General features: G+C 36.1%; 1 protein-coding gene across 3 annotated transcripts in view; it reads right to left on the reverse strand.

Moving 5' to 3' along the window:
- Positions 1 to 21,522, reverse strand: part of LOC149787580 (uncharacterized) — a 65,435-nt gene that overhangs the window by 25,489 nt on the left and 18,424 nt on the right. For 2 of the 3 annotated variants that reach the window (XM_089973752.1, XM_089973751.1), the window contains exons 6-12: positions 19,817 to 19,871; positions 14,824 to 15,726; positions 8,570 to 8,810; positions 5,947 to 6,134; positions 4,791 to 4,853; positions 1,629 to 1,688; positions 996 to 1,090 (exon numbers count right to left, since the gene is read on the reverse strand). In XM_089973752.1, the coding sequence (XP_089829878.1) occupies positions 996 to 1,090; positions 1,629 to 1,688; positions 4,791 to 4,853; positions 5,947 to 6,134; positions 8,570 to 8,810; positions 14,824 to 15,726; positions 19,817 to 19,871 (1,605 nt within the window). The remainder of the gene's footprint in view (positions 1 to 995; positions 1,091 to 1,628; positions 1,689 to 4,790; positions 4,854 to 5,946; positions 6,135 to 8,569; positions 8,811 to 14,823; positions 15,727 to 19,816; positions 19,872 to 21,522) is intronic. The other variant, XM_089973753.1, reaches the window with a different exon arrangement.

Genomic DNA, 21,522 nt, shown 5'->3' on the forward strand with positions numbered 1-21,522 from the left:
GTGTGTGATTTGGACTTTTTAACATAGCTTTAACAATTTTTCAGTCATATTGCTACAATGTCTGCAGTGTGGCAGTTTATAGTGATATCTAGCACTGGGGCATCATGCTGCAGATATGTAGCATGATGTCCCACCCAGTCACATTATCCCGACACCAGGCCAACCAGTCCTAATACTAACCTCTTAATGCTGAGCGCCTAGTGAGGCAGCTGTAGGTACCATTTTTGTAAGTCTTTGGTATGACTCGGCCAGGGTTCGAACCCACAACCTCATGCTTCTAAGGTGGATGCTCTAACCACTAGATCACTGGATCCACCATTTATACTGGCCACCATGTATAGCCTATCTTGTGCTGAAAAATGGTGTTAAACCCTACAACAACAACAATAAAACTGAGAGTACATGGAAAATGCAGCTCATCAAAATCAAACAAAAAGAGAAAGTTAACAGCACTATAGTTGTGATCTGATAAACAGTCTTCTTGACTCCTTCAAAGAAGAATATGCCTGTTTGGTTTAATTTAATTACAGAGAATACAAAATAGCTAGACAAAACTTTAGCCAAAATTAGCACAATCACCAGGACATACTAGCTGACCTATTTAATTGGGCTCAACATATGCAATACTGTTCTTGATTCCTCTGCCAACATCTCCACATTCAATAAATCAATTTTAAATGATTAACTCTTGTGATAACTGATGTAGTGACAGCACTTTTTCTCTGCAGTTGATCCTATAGATTAACAAAAATAATTTACTGAAAACAATTTACTTTTTTTATGAGTAACAACATTTCACTACATTAAACTCCTCCATAACTAATTCCTTGATAAAATATATGTATTTTGGGGACCCCAAGAAAACTTGTGAAGTCATCAAATTTTGTCACAAAAACAGATATACTGTTATACTAAATCCTACAGATCTAAACTGGTTACTTGCACTAAACATACAAAATGTTAATCCAATCTGACTGATAATGCATAGTACTTACGACACATCCAGTATTGGAGTTCCCCCTTTGCCAGGGATGTAAAGGGTGGTCCCAGGGTGCAAAGGCAGCACTTTATCTCCTTCATCATCCTGATACTGAAAACATTGTACATCCAGAAAAATGTCAAATGATAACAAGTTATTATCATCTTTAAGTAAACCTAGCCTTGAATAATGTTATTAGAATAATCTTGTGGGATTAAATTGATCCAACTTTGTTTGGAAAAGATAGCAGCAGGTAGAACGAACTCCATAATTTAATATGTTTATACTGATATTTCCACCACCAAGAAGACCTGGGCCTGCCAGTCTAAGTATTACTGTAAAACATGTTACCTTGAACCCAAACTCACACAGACACACAAACAACCAATTTCAGATGCCCTCCACCATCTTGCTGAATGAATGGAGTAACAAGTAACATAAATGACATTTTGGTAATTAAATCTGCATCCATATATTCAATATAATTAAAATGACATGATTCAAAATGATACGGCAAACTGATCTCTTTAGAAAGACAGACGCTCTGTAAATTTCAACTGACATATGAAAGCTAATGACTGTTTTTTTAAAAATAAATCACTTTAGAGAGTAGGATTTTTTCTAACATTTGATTAGTATGGATACTAACACCACTCTCTTCCATAACTCTGTCAATCAAGTCTCTCAGATTTTCATGTCCACCATCCATCTGAAAAGGCAAAAAGAGATATAAGACATATATACGAAATACAGAGAAGGAAAACATTGTTTTGCATGTAACATGGACTTAAAACACTGCCTTGCATGCATGAAACATGGGTTTAAAACAGTGTCATGCATGCATGAAACATAAGCCAAAAACACTGCCACATGCATGTAACACTGGCTGAAATCTAACTCATGCATCTAACATGGGACAAAAACAGCATCATGCATGCAAGAAACATGGGACAAAAACAGTGTCATGCATGCATCTAACATGGGACAAAAACAGTGTCATGCATGCATGAAACATGGGACAAAAACAGTGTGATGCATGCATGAAACATTGGCTGAAAGTCTAACTCATGCATCTAACATGGGACAAAAACAGTGTCATGCATGCATGAAACATGGGACAAAAACAGTGTCACGCATGCATGAAACATGGGACAAAAACAGTGTCATGCATCTAACATGGGACAAAAACAGTGTCATGCATGCATGAAACATGGGACAAAAACTGTGTCATGCATGCATGAAACATGGGACAAAAACAGTGTCATGCATCTAACATGGGACAAAAACAGTGTCATGCATGCATGAAACATGGGACAAAAACAGTGTCATGCAATCATAGACCAAAAATGTTATTAATGGTATTATACTCCCTTAAATTATATGATCAAAGGTTCACAAAAGAAAATGCAGCCCAGTCAGGACAAATGATCTATTCATAACTGTATAATATCAGATAATGTCAAAACATTACAAGGCAAACTTGTACATTCAAACCATGTACATTCTTTTACAACCAACAGTCTCTCATCACAATCAAAACAGATCTTGTCAAATATGCATGACCCTCCAAGACATTATACATTCTACTGGATAAGCTAAAATACCTGCCTTTTATGAGACAGGTTCATCCTGAGGCACAACAAATTTAGGTTCTATCATATTACTGCACTAGTAACTTTTATCATAATGAATGAAAATTGTGGAATGACGAAACATAATTTCATACATATAGTTATTATCATATGATGGGAAAGAGTGACCCAGTTAAGGTAAATGGTAAGCAATCAAATTCTGTATATAAATAATAGTTACAATGTCTAAATGACCAGCCATACAATTCAATTTTCTTCAAATTTAGAGTTTCTAGCATGCATGGATGCATACATACTTATAAACATCAATAAAGTTGTTAAAATTTTGGCCCTATACTTCAGTATTCACAAGCAAATGCTCTGAATGGCTTGCCACACAGAGGTCACTCAGTAGATTTAACAGCTAAGGGACAAGATGTGATTGACTGCCACCATAAGTTAACCTATGATGATGTGCATAAGACTGTTGTGCTGACCCATCATTTCACCAATTCACTCACAGAAAATGTTACTGTTTTAGAATTGGTAATTCTTATTGACAGCTCACTCCAAAGGTTAGATTTAGATTTTTTTAAATGTAGCTTTAACAATTTTTTAGTCATATTGCTACAATGTCTGCAGTGAGGCAGTTTAAAGTGATGTCTAGCACTGAGGCACCATGCCGCAGACATGTAGCATGATGTCCCACCCAGTCACATTATCCTGACACCAGGCCGACCAGTCCTAACACTAACCTCTTAATGCTGAGTACCTAGTGAGGCAGCTGTTAGTGCCATTTTAAGTGTTTCATATGACTCAGCCGGGGTTTGAACCCACGACCTACCGCATCTGGGGCGGACATTCTAACCACTAGGCCACCGGAGCAGTCACTCCAAAGGTAAATTAGTTGTGTTAGATGCATACAAAAGGCTCAAGTGGGCCTGAGATCACTCACAAGTCTGGCACCTGCCTAACAACCAAATGCTGAAGCAGATATCTGAGTCTCACTGTAGAAATTATTTCCAGTACTGTTGTTTGCATATCTTGTGAAATTTCTCTCTTGTTTGCTTATCTACATCCATATCTGATGATGTGTCAGCATTATTTGCCCAATACTGGAATTCATGTAAGCCAAGACACTTCATGTCAGAAGTTTGTCAAGATTTTTATATACAGTTTTGTGTAATGTTTTCTATTTTTAGTAACGATGGACAAATTTAAAAGCAAATTGGCAGCATTAATATAAACTTGAAAGGCCCCTTAGCAAGACTGCTTTGTAAAATTCTTGTTGTTGTTTTTTCAAGAGGAGGATGTCTGTTTTTTTGTATGTATCCACTGAAAGGCACACAAAACAAAAATAAACAAGTATGATTATAAAAAAACAAAGACCAACGTAAACTGCACTCAAAAAAGTTCAAGACCATCTTTGATGCAACCTCATCAAAGGACAGGATGGTTGCCTCCACTGTGCCTCTATGATAAATCTGAAAGCCTTTAATGACTGGATGTTTTCTGTCAAATTTAAGCAAATTCTGCTGAGCAGGTTCTGAGAAGTTAGTGTTTTATTTTGTAATTGTAGTCGTAGCAACCATATTTGTTGGAAGATCAGCATCATGTGTAAAATATGTAATGAACTTTATGCTGTGATGATTTCTGTTCAATTTCAATTTGTATTGACACCATTTTAAAAACCCTTCATGCCAGGATACTTTCTGTTATTTTTTCTATCAAATTCTGTTGAGCGGTCAGTGAGAACAAGTTGCTGAAAAGTTTTCCTACTTTAGTAATGGTGGCTATATTTGACAGCAACCTAAAAGTCCATGTCAGGATTCTTTTTGGCATTATCAGTATCAACCTAAAAGTCCATGCCAGGATTATTTCTGGCATTATCGGTATCAACCTAAAAGTCCATGCCAGGATTCTTTCTGGCATTATCAGTATCAACCTAAAGTCCATGCCAGGATTCTTTCTGCCAATCCTGTTTGAAATAAATTTTATTGCTGATGACACAAAATGCAATGGTCAACACAGACAGACTCAAGGCCACTTTGGCCAGGTGAGCTAAAACTGATAACATGGAATATAAACTTTGGGTTTAAACACTGTAAATGCACATGCTTGATTTCACAAATATATTTCAACTTAAGCTTACAAAGTTTTACACTTGTCCTTTTACTTTCACATATTTTTTATGTTATGGGTTGTCAAACAGACTTTACAAATGAAACTGAAATACTTACTTGGAGCATTTTGGCAGCAGATCCTGGCTCTAATGTCATCAATACCTTTCTTCCCACATAAGGCTGCAAGTGTAAGTCCAGGCATATTAGTATAGTGTTCATTCTGAGATCTGGGTAAGAACTATACATATATTCAGTAAACATGAAAGCCCCTTATCAGTGTCAAAATACTTAAAGATACATGAAAATTAACCAGTGGACAGATACTGAGATGGACAGGATAACACTCCATGTCCCTTATGTTGGGGAATAAAAATTACTTGAGAAAATTATGATAAATGCAGATGTGCTAGTTCTGGCACTGCAATAACTTTATAAAAGGTTTCTTTTTAAATGGCATGAATGTACACTGCACAATACTGACAAAACAGGTCTTGTGATAAATTGATATACAAATTTTGAATTAGGGAGTTGTGGGAATTATGTTGACAAAAAAATACAAATGAGAGAATGGAAATCAGAGGTTAAATCCAAGATAATAGGAACGAGTTATAGCAGAAACCAAATTTACACCAAAAAAGTACCATGAATGGCACATAGTGTGCCTTCCCCATTATAAATATTCCTCTATGCAAATAACTGAAATTGTGTCGCAAAAACTACTTTTTTTCTTTTCATTACAACCAACTAGACTTTTGACATTTGGACCCCAAATCATAAACTTCATTGTTACACCAGATGTAAGTCACCCATAAAGTTGGTCTAAGTCTGTGATGTAGAACTAGTTTTATTATGTGAAAACCATTTATCTTCTTTCAGGGTTAACCTTGTGGAATGCTTGCACCAACATAGATACAGGGTTCAGGCTGTTGAATGTCAGTGTCAATACAGATACAGGGCTCAAATTGGGGAATTCAAGTGTCAATACCTATACAGGGTTCAGACTGTGGAATGTTAGTGTCAACACAGATACAGGGTTCAAATTGAGGAACTCATGTGTCAACACAGATACAGGTTTAATTTAGTACCAACACAGATACAGGGTTCAGGTTGCGAAATGCTAGTGTTGACACATCCAGGGTTCAGCCCATGGAATGTTAGCATTAACAAAGATACAGGTTTAAGCTAAAATCAACACTGATAGAGGGTTCATTCTGTGGAACGCTAAATTATAAGCACAACTTTCTTTCAACCTTTGAGAAAAGCTAGTGCTTACTCTTTGGGTTTTAGTTTTCTTTTCTTCATCTGTGAGTCTGTCCTCAAATCGGAAACCCTTTTGTATCGTAACAGCAAGACCAGCAAGGTCAGGGGAATCATCAGGAAGAACACAGGCTACAACATCATCATCATCCATGCACCAGCCAGGGCTGTACCTCTTTTTCCTCTTGGCCACATAGTACAGCACTGGAATTGGAAAACAATGCAAGTCATACTATTGCTAAATGCCCACCTTCACCTCAGGTAAAAGACTTTTTTTCTCCAGGGACTTGCTACTCTTTTATGATACTGTGAATTCACTTATTTGTTGTGAGGTACAAATTTTCACCATCACTAAAACACATACAAATTTAAAGACCCAATGAATATTGAATTTTCAATGAAAAAACAGAACCTAAATCTATAAAATTATTCCTCAAAAAAATGTATTTTTTTTGGTGCCAAGACCAACAAAAGTAATACCCACAATAATGAGTGAATTCACTATTAGAAATCACAATAACTCTTTTGTTTTGCTGGAACTATCTTTCCTAAATATACTGTACTTTATTTCCCACAAATATTGTAGTATTTAAATATATAAATGCAACATATAGCCATTAAATTTTTTCCTTTCTTGATCAGTTTCTCTTTGATGAAATCAAGTTGTCCAAATAGACATTTGTTAACACTGCAGTTAACAAGCACATGAAACAAACATGACAAAGAATGAAAGCAAGGTGCAGCAAGTCCAAGAAACTGGCCAAGAGCTATCATTCCTTTTTAAAGGCAGAAAAAACAAAGAATTACAACCAACAAAAAGTCATAAACAAAATATGTTTACATGCTGATAAGTTACTGAAAATAAATTCATAGAATATATTACAACTAATATATTCTAAGCAGCAGAAAATTCTTTACTCAGAGTTATTCACATTTTGCCAAATCAATTATTTTAATTTGAAGAAGAAAAAAAAACAGTTTTTTACATTTAACTTGCCCACATGTGACCTATTTAACTAACTGAAATAAAGGAAAAATATGGCTAATATATGATCACCCAAACTTTTGTCACTGATAATATTTATTGCACATTTATAATCCCAAACAGTGCTTCCAAATTAATGAGATGATGTGTAGGCATGCATTAATGTTCAGCAGCACCTCACCACAATAACTGTTACATGGTGCCAATTAAATGTGAAGTTTCAAAACATCGTGAGCATGGTTTGACTTTAAGGTAACACTGATGTATGTCCTGAAATAAAATAACAAGCTGAGGTATCAGCAAATAATTTACTTTTCAGTGGAAAATAAACATAGTTCTTAGGTTTATTTCATATCTTAAATCACAGTATTTGAAATGTCTTTATGACTATACAGAGATTGATGCTTCTAGGCAATCACGCCAAAGGTAATTACAATGCCATTTATTTACTTTTGTTTGGAAAATAAACTTGGTTCTTTATTATACATCTTAATCATAATATTTGATAATACTATGTAAAGTGATCAATGTATAAATGACCCCCTGTGGTTTCAAAGATAAGCAGCACAGGCTTAAACTCTGATGTGGCAAACATAATTATGATGCATTCCCATTACAGTTTGGTCAGTGAAATATATTTCTGATGTGTCCTGCTAGTCCAAACAAGTATAAATAAATAATGGACCTGAACTTACATGCCAGCTTCTGTCTGATCTTGATAGTTAGGCTGAAGACAAAGACAAAAGCTACCCAAAACAAGGATAAACAAGGACAAACATTGACTAGTCAATAGTGATGACAATGAACAGGAATTTAATGGTTCTGATGAAACAGACTTAATTCCACTGATAAGGTAAACCTAAAAATAACCTTTTTATGGGCCAACCATAAAACTGGAAAGATATACTTTTGTTGTCTTTCATGCTGACAATTTATTGTTGTTGCCATAATCAGGTTACTCAGAGAATTCTTAAGTACTCATAGAAAAGAACAGAGACACCATCATGTTTTGGTTCAAATCAAACATGCCAACCAGTACACTATCCAAAGTGGTAGACTACCGGCTCTTTACAAATATGGACCAGAATCAAGATTTTGACCTATTTTACATGTGCAGAATATGGCTGAAACAAGTTTTTCTCAAAAATCATGGTGTGCATTAGTGCATGCTATACACCAAATTATGAACATAAAATTTTCACAGATATTCTACGAAATCCATTGACAAAAGATAGAAATTATTTGGGCAGATTCTCCACAAACTATCCCAAAGAAATTGCATACAGTTAATCATAAACATCTATCACAGAAATGAAATGGTCAAATATTAAACTCACTTATGCAGATCATCCCAAAAATAAAGTACAATTTCTACATCACATGGGAATTTTAATACAATAAAAAAATTTTTTTACAGCAACAGGTGGTTGCACCCTGATGCACACTTAAGCCTTACTGCAAACCTAGTATATTAATCAAGGTCTTCCCAACCATAACAAGCTCACTTTAGTTGCTTTTTCTATCATTAATCCATCTAGTCCTGTCTATTTTGTCTTTCCCATCGACAGTTGGTGAAAAACGTCCATGGACTTTTTGTTAAAACAAACTTGTCTGCTTATCTACATTGGTAAAATATGCCCCAAATGCAACTCACACTTCAGCATGGTGCGCTTCATGGCATCTTCGCTAGGACTTGTCACCTTGAGGGTGAAGTTTGAAGGGGGTTTGAATAAGCCCTTTTCTTCATGCTCGTAGTTCACAACAGCAACACACCATCCAACACCCTCCCACCACTCCAGCTTCTCCGGCAAGCCCTCAATCTTGTTCCGGATCATCCTGGCATTCAATGGATATTCCGACTCTTTGGGCTTCCTGTTGATATCGTCCTGTGTCTGCTGTAGATTGCAAAAGTAGAAGTTATCATAATTCTCCAATTATAAGTAGATACTTGTGAATATTCCCCTCCACCCATGACAAGTAAACAAAACTGCAAAGTTCTTTTTTTTAAGGAAAGTATTCTGCTGTGATAAGTCCATTATATTTCATTATTATACACTGCACTTTATTTTCACATGACTATGGTATTTCAGCTTGCAAATCAACTGGTCACTATATAGGCATTTTTCTTGAGTGACTGGGAATGGGGCTTGAGCTCATAGGAAACAATTTCATCAATTGAATAAATAAAACCTTTTAGGACAACATTCCTGAAAAAAAGAACTCAGAGACAATTCTTGGATGAAAATAAGTATAAAAATAACTTCAATCTGCCAAAGCAGGAAAGTGAAATTCATTATCTTCTATATCACTAGTTTTTGGACCAAAGGATATGAAAATACCGATGTACCTGTCAACTACAATATATGGTGCAGAATTTGATGTCACAAAAATTTATATAACATCTAAGACACCTTTTTTTAAATAAATTTCAGTTATTTTAACTTGTCCATTTCATATAGTTATAAAACTCCTGATAACTGGCTAGTTATTTTTGTATGAAAGACAATAGTTCCCTGTGTGAATTGTGTACAAAAAATAGTTTTGGTTCGACAAAGGATACAAATTACCCGCATGATCTTTTTCTAACAATTTCAACATCATTGAAAAATATCAAAATGATGTTGTGACTGTGCCATTACTGAGAACGCAAAGAACAAATTTCAATAACAGGACTTCATTTTTGCTTTTTCATAATGATCATTAAGTACATTAGCTCAGTGTTCCCAATCTTTTTGAGTATGAGGATCCCTTCTAAACTTAAAATAATGTTGCGGACCCCACATGCTAATAGTTCTAATTTAGGCTCTGTTGAGTAAAAATACATACTTCCTGGGATAACCCCCACAGCCCCAGGGCATCTACAACCCACAGGTTGTGAACCACTGCATTAGATGACTATCCAAAAGAATGACCACCAATATGAAACAATGAAGTTGACACATGTTTTTAATCCTAATTTTGCAGTTTTATATATTTATTACTGTTAAATCAAGAAGATGTCAGTTTCATGTCCATAGTTACATTCCAAGACAAGGGTTTATCCTTTCTGGTCACTGAAATGCTCTTTCAGGACATCATTCCCTATCTCCAGCAATACTGAGTTGGGATATTTTTAACAACGTTTTGTCCTTCCTGCAGATGCTTCATTAACACAATGTTTCTGATTAGAAATATCATGTCAAACCCACACATACTTTACAAGTCCATACCTTAATGTATAAAATGATCTTAATATTTAGATAAAATGAATGTAGTCTCTCGTAATGCATGTATTAGGGAAAAACTAAAGGAATCGAATGAATGTAGTCTCTCTTAATGTATGTATTAGGGAAAAACTAAAGGAATCGAACAATAAGCAAGCCATGGGATCAAAATTTTAGGCTAGATAGTCAATTTTGACAGAATACCCACGGATGTATTTTTTAATGCAGCTTTAACAATTGGAATCGCATCACTTTATTGTCTGTGGCTGGTTATAGTGATGTCTAGCACTGGGACATCATGCCGTAGACATGTGGCATGTGTCCACCCATCATGACACTAGGCCTACCAGTATGACTGGGCCAGGGTTCAAACTTGCAACCTCCTGCATCCAAGGTGGATGCTCTAACCACTTAGGCAACTGAAGTGGTCAATATCCAGTGGCTAATAAATGATAAAGAGGCCACAGAAAACCTATTTTTTGCCAGAAATAAAAATAATCTGGGGCTAAAATATAGGTTCCACTTTAAAATGTTCATTCTTATTTTATTTTAGATATCTGTGTATGTGCCCAAAACAACTTACTCTCTCATGTCTATGGTGCATATAACATGACAACACTTGATGGTGGCTGGGTTTCTTATGTATAGATGTATATGTAGTAAAATATGCCACAAATGCTTCCTTTTTCTTAGCAAAGATTTCTTTTTCTTACCATGTTATGTTGATGTTGTAACATATGATCATTTGCTGTATTAACCATTTCAATCATATGGCACCTTGATTAATACAGCTGCAAAAAGAAAAAGAGTCCCAAGACTTCATACATCTTGACAGTTATGATACTACATTTGTAAGTGTTACTGTTCCAATTCAGAAACTTTAATATTCTGAAATTTCAACTTTAAATTAGGTATATATTTATATTTTATACATTAAACATATGTTAAAGTTCATGAAAAGAAAATTACTCATAGTTAACAATTGAAGAGTAAGACTAATTATGCACTAGGAAAGTTTTCTATACTTATGAAATATATATCAATAGTCAAACAGTTGAACGTTGATAGGAAATACAAATGGTAACTTCCATATATTAGCAGTAGTGACAGAAAGTTTGTTTTCATAATGCTTTATTAAGTTCAAATCATCTTCAGAATGAACCTAAAATCATATACATCAAATTCTACTGTGGGACTGGTGCCTGACATTGCTCCTCATCACCCGTAACAGAGTCTACTGTGGACTGTGCTTGACATCACTCCCCATCATCCTTCACTGAGTCAACTGTGGGATTGGTGCCTGACATTGCTCCTCATCACCCCTCACTGAGTCTACTGTGGGACTGGTGCCTGACATTGCTCCTCATCACCCTTCAGAGTCTACTGCAGGATTGGTGCCTGACATTGCTCCTCATCACCCTTCAGAGTCTACTGCAGGACTGGTGCCTGACATTGCTCCTCATCACCCTTCACTTAGTCTACTGTGGGACTGGTGCCTGACATTGCTCCTCATCACCCTTCAGAGTCTACTGCGGGATTGGTGCCCGACATTGCTCCTCATCACCCTTCACTGAGTCTACTGTGGGACTGGTGCCTAACATTGCTCCTCATCACCCTTAACAGTCTACTGTGGGATTGGTGCCTGACATTGCTCCTCATTACCCTTAACAGAGTCTATGGTGGGACTGGTGCTTGACATCACTCCTCATCACCCTTCACTGAGTCTAATGTGGGATTGGTGTTTGACATTGATCCTCACCATCCTTCAAGTCTGCTGTGGGACTGGTGCTTGACATCACACCTCATCACCTTTCACTGAGTCTACTGTGAGATTGGTGCTTGACATCGCTCCTCATCACCCATCACTGGGTCTAAAGCAGGTGTTTGTTTTGGGATTTTTAACATAACTAGTGTTTCACTTTATGCACATTTGTGCATTAGGGATGCACACTGGAGAAAACTGATGCACACATTTTGTTGCTGTGTGTTTTTCTGACGCAAGGGATTCGCATAATTCGATCAGGATTTATTTAATATCCAATGCGTTGGACGAAGGGTGGCATCATGTATACTTCGAGCATACGCACTGACTGGTTCCCCGCTTTGTTTACTCCTTGTGTTGGGCTCCTCTATTCGTATAGCGGAGTGGAATGCAGGGAACATACGAAATAAGGAACCAGACTAGCATAGGCAATGTTATGACAGAGTTGCTTCCCCATATCTTGCGAGTTCTCACACGATTTCCATTGAGCTCAGCAAGATGTCATTTTGATGTTTAACCTCAAAGCTTGTTGCTCTAGAAAGTGATCTCCAGATTAAAACGTTGCGCACTAAAAATCATTAGCAAAGAAAGTGAAAGAAGCAGAACACAAAACAGTAACTGTGGATCTAACTTTAATGAAAAATGGAGAAAATAATTCCCTTGACTGGAACACGGCACATCCATTAGGATTACCGGTGTGACTTCTGATAGTGTGATTGTGAAGTCTGCAAAAGTGAATAATATTTTCGTGACAGGGTTTAAGAATTTTAACAAATCTGCCCTTGTTCGCCACAAGATATCTGGAGAACACATTATAACCCAAGACATTCTTTCACAACAAATAAATCAGTAAACTTGCCGAGACAAATGTGTTTATTTTGGATTAGTCAGGGGGTCATTGCAGATTTTGTTGGTTTTTAACTTTGCTGCAATAAAAGAAAGACCTTAAAGTTCAAGTGTAACTTATTAAAAACAAGATGAATCATTAGCCTCCTTGATTTTTGGATAAATTTGTTCTAGGACGAAGTACAATGAAACCGATGATAGTACACATTTTATGACAGGCAGTAAATTGACTGCCATTTGGTTAAAAAGAGTTATTAGGCTTTTTGTATTGGCTTGTATGTAATATGTTGGTCTATAATATTGCTTCAGAAAGATTATAAGGAGTCTGTTAAAAGTACGATTTTAAAAGAAAAATGAACTATTAAAAGTATTCTTTGAATGGACAATGCATTTGTTTGTTAATTGTGCATGTTGGTTTATTTGTTATGCTTAGAGAGAGAGAGAGAGAGAGAGAGTATGTTGTGCAAGTTGCAATATCCTATTTCAAGCTGAAAAAGTACAAGTCAGATGAAAATTTGTCAGTATGTGTTTGGCTCCCACATTTTTTATTTGACCCCCAGTTCTGACACCAAGGTTTTTTTTTCCCTCAGTTTTACACCCCTGGGGGATACATTGAGTAACTTTAACAATTTTAGTCATATCACTATGATGTCTAGAGTGTGGAAGTTTATAGTGATGTCTAGCACTAGGATATCATGCTTCAGACATGTAGCATCATGTCCCACCAAGACACATTATCTTAGCATCATGTCCCACCCAGTCACATTATCCTAACACTAACCTTTTAATGCTAAGTACTAAGCAAGGCAGCTGCCAGTATATAAGTTTTTGGTACAACTCATCTGGAGTTAGAACCCATGACCTCCCAATCCGTACTGGATGCTCTAACCACTTATGCCACCTGAGTGGTCCAGTGTCTACTGTGCCATTGGTGCGTGACATCGCTCCTCTTCACACATCACTGAGTCTATTACAGGGGCTGGAAGTCACCATCAACCAGTTTCAGATTCTAAAATGGTGCTGCTACTTGAAATTTGTTTTTGCCAGTCCAGATGATCTTGAAACATGACCATACCACTTCAGTTTATGTTTTTACAGTGGTCAAGAGGTCTTCATAGGATCGGATGGCTCATTGGATCTTGTTGTGAACTTCTTCGTTGGTTACACGGTCAATGTATGAGATGCCCAAGATCTTGTAGTAGCACCTCATTTAAAAGGTTTGAATACTTCTTTGTAGAGCTGATTTGAGCGTCCATGTTTCACAAGCATACAGAAAGATGGATATGACAATCGAGCACATCAGCCTGATGTTGGAACCAAAAGCAATGTTGGTATCTTTCCATATTGGTTTCAACCTTGTCATAATTATTCATCCAAAGTATGAAGAAAATATTCGTGATAGTTTAGAAAATAATTAATAGTTTCAAAAACTTCAACCAAAACTTGATGCTCATTTTCTAACCATGACCTCAACCTTAAGGTCAATGGATAAAGCAGAGTATCACATAATTACTTATTTAAGTTTTATAATAAATCATATCAAGCATGAAACATCCATCATAGAGATGAGGAAATAAAAAAGAAATGGAAAAACTGTAGCCAACACCTTAATATAAAGTTGACACAGATGATGGCAGAAAAGTTACTGCTGTATCATACTTTCCCATAAATGTAAGCAAGACAGAAACCCACTATAATATGTCCCTTTGATATAATAATCCATATATATCAAGTCTCCATCATGGTTTTCAGTTCACCTTGATTTGTCTGCAGCATAAAGTGACTTCACCATGTTATGAGAACTTAGGAACTATTTAATTCTGAAATCTAGTATATTAATACTGGGGCCCATTTTCAGCATCTGATGACCGAAAGCAATTCCTACTAAATATTTCATGTCTTCAAAATTAAGAATATGCATTCATATAATGTGCCAGCTGTCACATATCATGCTGTTCCTTCTTAAACATCCAGGAAAACAGTACAGACCCTGATAAGATTGTACATTATACAAAGATAGATCTTGCTTTATGATATTCACAACTGAGTACAAATTATACAAAGATAAATATGGTGGGGGTTAAATGTGACACTTACAACACGAGTTACCACTTTTACTGTAGTCTCCTTTGCACCAGTTGATTCTTCTTCCATTCTGATGATCTTAAACCCTGAAATAACATTGTTCTTTGATCCCTCCTCATACCTAGACATGACACACTTGAAATCATCTGATACTCTGGCTTTACTGGTGAAAACACCTCGCTCTATTTGAGCCTCGTCAATCTTTTCTGCTTTTTCTGAGGAAACCGTCTCCACTGCCTTTTTGGGGGAATCTATAATGTTGATCTTGTTCCGCAGTTCCTTTGCCTCCTTATAAGCACCTTCTAGTGAGGTGTTTCTCTTTACAATTTCCATCAGCCTCTCACTCAATTGCTCCTCAGTCAAATCCTCCAATTTCTCTGCCTCTTTCTCTTTCTGCTTTTTATTTTTCTTCTTTTTCTTTTTCTTTTTATGTGTTGAGTCCTGGCATACACGAAACATTTTACCGTGGTTGTGTCTTAAATCTATACATTCCTTGCATTGGTCCATCTCCTTTCCATATTTGAATTTTGCATACTGAAAAAACTCCCTAAACTGTTCCACAGAAACTTCATCTCGCCAGTCAGACAAATGCTTAGCTTTCGGATCATAAAGAGGGTTGTCAGTGTCATTAAACCTTGGATCTCCCAGTTGCCAAAAGTCTAAAAATTTGGGTCCATCTGGACCACCACAAATTTTTTCTTTAAAATATTTAGTTCCACAATCATCCATACAATTTGCACACATGTGACTTCCCCCATGACAGGGGGTATACTGAATAGGTTTCTCTGTGATGGGAGCTGGAGGTATCCAATAGGAATCATCCCCTGGGGACAATGGCGGAGAATCAATCCACTTAGTCAAGCACCTGCAAACTGAACCTCCAAAACGCAAGTAGACTGGGCAAAGAATGTACACCTGCAAACAAAATAAAAAACACAATCGGAGTAAAACTATGTATATAATGTGTACATACATATATACATTACAGGAATCAGTGAGGGAATGTTGGTTTTCATAGCTCAAATGGTAGAGTGCTCACCTTGAAGTCTCATGGAATATGCTTTTTACATAACACCTGCTAAAGTGGACTGGTAGACCAGTTGCTTAATGCACTGACTGTTCTACATCTCATCTGTTCTTAGGTTAGGCTTGCATTATAATTTCACTCTATTTAATTTTTCATCAGATCTAAATTACCAATATTCTGCTTACAGAAAAGCACACAATGATCTTTTCTACATTACTGAACCTAAATCAACATTTGCAGTAAAAAATTGAATACACTCCTGAGTCAAACAGCCAATAAGCAGAATTAATCACCTTAAAAAATGAGCTGAATTTAAATGAATATTCAATTTCATTGAACATATTAACCTGTACAATTATTTTCATCCAGTCCACAAATCATGAATAAACAAAGTATGGTGTGTGTGATTTCAATTTGTAACATAGCTTTAAAAGTAAATTCAGACATATCACCACGATGTCTGTATTGTAGCAATTTACAGTGATGTCTATCACTGAGGCATCATGCTGCAGACATGTAGCATCGTGTCCCACCCAGTCACCTTATCCTGACATCAAGTTGACCAGTCCTAACATTAATTTCTTACTTTAGGCAGCTGTTAGTACAGTTTTTATAAGTCTTTAGTATGGCTTGGCCATGGTTCGACCATGCAACCTCCAGCATCCAAGGCGGTCACTCTAACCACTTAGGCCACCAGAGCAGTCAAAAAAGTGTTATGAAATTCTGAAGAATGTCATTTTTGCTGTATCTACAGACAACCAAACTTTCTTGACCAAAATAATTCTTCATGTCTTGTAATTATCAGACACTTTTAAAAGCATATTAATCATGCACTGATGTTTTTGAACATAAATGTAATTCTGAACTGCTGAAAGACAGAACTTTACCACATAGAGAAAGTGGAGGCATGACTTGCAACTCATTTGAAAATATCCTTAACAAGTTACATGCACAATTAAAATTGTTGAAATTATGAACAATGTTTCACAATTCATTGAATTACTATCACTAATATTAACAAAATACATTTGTTCCAAACTCAATTATTCACATGTAACAAAAATCTAAACTGTAAAAATATTAGAAGAATATGTGACCCTTCAGTAACCCATTTTACTCAGTTTACCAATTTCAGCTGGGGTGTCGGTAACCATTTTACTCAATTTAACAATTTCAACTGGGGTGTTGGTAACCTGAGAAGCAATCTGAAATACACTGGGACAAAACGGAGCATCATAAAACAACTGCAGCCAAAATTATGATGTTGATCATGTTTGAAAGTACATAAAACTATATATCACTGAAATAGTAATAAAATTTGCAAAAAATGACATATGCTTCTGTTATCATTTACAAATATACATGTCCACAACTGCATTTTTAAGTACAACTTTGATAAGAAAACACATCAAAACATTTATCTTGATGTTCAGCAAATTTTTATACATTATTCCCCTGCATAGATGCTCATATTGATTAACACATGGTTTTTCACCAAAAGATTTCTAATGAAGTCTGCTTAGTCCTTAATGAGAATGGTGCCAAACTGACATTCAGTGTCAACCACAACGGCTAATTGAAAATTTTGCTATCACTGAAGAATATTGGGGACGGTTTCAACACTTGTGAAAGCATGTTTATGCATGCTTAATCCCAAATGAACAACATGACTTGAAAATGCCACTATTACACAAATACTAATGTAACAGGGTACATGACTTGAAAATGCCACTATTACACAATTACTAATGTAACAGGGTACATGACTTTAAAATGCCACTATTACACAATTACTAATGTAACAGGGTACATGACTTGAAAATGCCACTATTACAAAATTACTACTGTAACAGGGTACATGACTTGAAAATGCCACTATTACACAATTACTAATGTAACAGGGTACATGACCTGAAAATGCCACTATTACAAAATTACTAATGTAACAGGGTACATGACTTGAAAATGCCACTATTACACAATTACTAATGTAACAGGGTACATGACTTGAAAATGCCACTATTACACAATCACTAATGTAACAGGGTACATGACTTGAAAATGCCACTATTACACAGTTACTAATGTAACAGGGTACATGACTTGAAAATGCCACTATTACACAATTACTAACGTAATAGGGTCCTCAGGTGGCCAAATGGTCTGTGGCGCTTACCTTTACAGGTCACTGACATTGCATCACTATCTGCATGAGTCTGAGTTTTGGGCTTGGTCAACATAGGTATGTGAGAAAGCTTGCCAGTAGCTTTCCATGGGTTGGTGGTTTTTTACAGGGTTTTCACATGTTCTTCATTTATGTGCAGAAAAATGGCATTAAACTCATGCCAGCAACAACAGCAAATGAAACAGAAGGTATTTACACTTATTACTGCAGTGTATTGCACTTCACTGATTTTTGGATATGCCCACTAAATCAGCTTTGTTTCAAACAAGTCTGTTGGTACACTAAAATATTTGTCAGCGAAATTATTATGATGTTGCTGAATTAAGCATTCTCACTGCAGTGGATAATTAGGTCTGATCATTTGACACATTTTTGTATCATCCACTCAGCATGAGGTGTCTCAGACAAAGGAGTGTTTCCTTTCACTTTCAATTTAGTCCTCTTCATATTTTGTTGGGCTCTGAACACATCATTTCATTGAGCAAGAGGCACCTGGTTGCGTGTTTGGTTCACATGTGGAATGATGACATTGTTTGAACCTATGGAGAGCTAAATTGAACTTTCCCACCATATTCACCAGAAATTAATTGATGGTGCAACTTGATTGACAGCGTTTTAAGGAAGAGATTAAACACTTGTAGCTTAATAATCAATTACTTTGTACTGTTGGCTGCATTGGCTCCCTTTGATGTTGAGTGTAAGTGATTGATGAGTTTCACAACAGCTATCAAGGCAGTCATAATGGATGTACAAATGAACCATTTATGACAAACTAAGAATAATAAGAAGTCTACTGGTGAAACCCCATGTTGATTTACCATCATCTGGGAGGAGACTGTTGTTGTTGTTCTAGGGGTTTAACGCCATTTTTCAGCACAAGATAGGCTATACATGGCGGCCAGTATAACTGGTGGAGGAAGAACTCTGGAAAACCCAGGGAAGAACCACCGACCCACGAGAAGCTACTGGCAGGCTTTCCCACACACCCACGTTAGCCGAGCCTTGAACTTGAACCCACGCAGACAGAGGTGAGATGGCAGTGATCCGGAACAGTGAGTGCTTTAGACCACTCGGCCACTCGGGGCCCCTCTGGGAGGAGAAGAAATAATAATACTTTCAAGATCACCACCATGATGACCATATTGGGGGTCAATTTCCATCATTTTCATTTATGACCAACTCGATACCATAATAACTCTTCTAATGAAAACCTCTATGCCAAAATTACTTTCTATCTAAGGGTATCAAAAACAATATTTTCAAGATGTCGTATCAGCACCAGTTTAATTTAAGAATAATAATAATAATAAGAAGAAGAAGAAGAAGAAGAATAAGGAGGACTTTAGTTAGAGAAGATAACTCAGTTACAGGAACTAATCTATTCTGCGGCTTTCTGTTATATACAACATATACAGTATATATAGCACAATGTGACAACCACTGGGCCAAACACTAACAAACTGAGTCTTCTGCATCTGAAAAAAAGATATTTTAAAGACATCATAAAAAGTCATCTTGTGAAAAAAACCTGCCAATATAACCCTCTGCCATCGAGTCCCATTAACAGGATTTTCAAGAAGTCTTGCAGTGAGAAGTAGATATTGATATGATCAGCCATTCATGAGAAGTATCAGTACTAAATAGCCACATTGCACATCAGATAAGCACCGTTTTTATTTAAGAACAACTAGACATCAAAAGAATTCTTGTGAAAACTCATTTCAAAATATTTAAAAACTATGAAACTACCAAGACCTTCTTTTTAAAAAAATTGTGACAATTTCTAGTCTTACCTTCACATACGAAGATTTCTGGTCAGGAGGTCCAAAAAATCGTCGAAAAAGGTCTCTACAAGATAAAGCAGTTTTAAATAAGGCTAAGACTGTTAAAAAAGAATATAAATATGTTATGAGGTGATTACATTGAGATAAATAAAGGTAGTTGCACTTTTACCATATGAGACCAATACAAACTAGATTTTTGTGTGTCTAAACCTAATGCAGTACCAAACAATTCTAACGAGTTAAAATTATACCAAAAAAGGAAAAATTACTTTAGTGACATGAAGAAATAATCAGGTCATCTCATGCGTACATATATGCCTATCAAATGTATTTTGTCTATGTCAAATGCTTTTTCTGCAATCAATTTTTTGGCAAGGTGTTTACTTAAATGGTCAGAGTCCAAATTATTCCAAACCTTTTAGAAAAGCCTTCTTTGACCCAAGATCACTAACTTGGCAGAAAACTGCTCAATATTAAAATGATTGGGCAGATGGCAAGGTAATATGGGTTACCAGAATACCTACTGCCACAATTTCTTATAATTCTCTCAGTGAGTTATAAAAACTGCAAAAATCAGAAAAAACGTTTTTTTTGGTTGGTATACACATCAAATGACATGTGCAGAAGCTCCCTTGTCTTGTTTTGGATAAAGTAAAGATTACGTGTTAACTGGCTATTATTAGAATTATTGATCATGGAAAACACCTTTCATGTCCCCAGGTTTCAATATAATTACCTCAATAGGGTGCCATTAATTAATGATAATCTATTTTCAATTGATTACCTGTGGAGGAAAACAAATAAATTTCACAAAGCAAACATCTATTGATCACTATACCCAGGTTACTTTAGCTGCTTTACTTTCTACTCCAGCCGCAACTCTAGTGCTTTTATTTCCCTTTTATTCTCAGTCCAATGGACTGAGATTTAGTCGGACTGTCCCTTTCTTTTCTGCTTAATCTGCCAATTTGTCGCATGGAAAAGGCTGTTGACATCCAAATTATTTCAGCACACAACAGATCACTGCTTTGCATCAAATCTGCCAAAAAAACTGCACCCACACTATTGGTCAGTGAATCTCTAGAATCCAATGACGAAGTTATGTCATATTTATGATGCAGGTGACAGCGATGATAAGATGAGGCAGAAACGTCTATTCCTGCAACATCAATGTTTTCTTGCACACTACACAAAGTACCCCAATTCATTTTTTTTTCTCAGCCACTTAATGATGTTGCTGAAGGTGCATTTTCCTGTATTTTGTGATGATCACTCATTAAAAAGTCTTTGTTGCTAATGAAACATTCTTGTTTGGTGGAAACAGAGTAGAAGAGTGTACATGTGTTAATTAAATAGGCACAACGTCCAGTTACTTCCTATGGACCAAATCAAATATCCCAGCTACAAGCAGTAGGGAGTACCCAAAATTTCCACATTTTGAAAATAATAGTTGAACTTGCATATAACAACAAATCAAGGGACCAGACTAAAGCATCTTAATAAATATCAGTATGTTTTGATTCCTGCAGATACAAAACCTTTTTACCTTTATAAACAAGTTGTTGCTAAATGTAGGTGGTTATTTTAGCAGATTTACCCAAAAATTATTGAATATCAAAGCAACTTTTATAATGTGTGTTTTTCAGATGCCTTTAAGAATAATAAATGATTAACTCGTATGATGACCAGTTCTTTTCATCACACTTTACATGCAG

Source organism: Sinohyriopsis cumingii, chromosome 11 (genome assembly GCF_028554795.1).
Source record: "Sinohyriopsis cumingii isolate HCF-2022 chromosome 11, ASM2855479v2, whole genome shotgun sequence".
NCBI lineage: Eukaryota > Metazoa > Mollusca > Bivalvia > Unionida > Unionidae > Sinohyriopsis > Sinohyriopsis cumingii.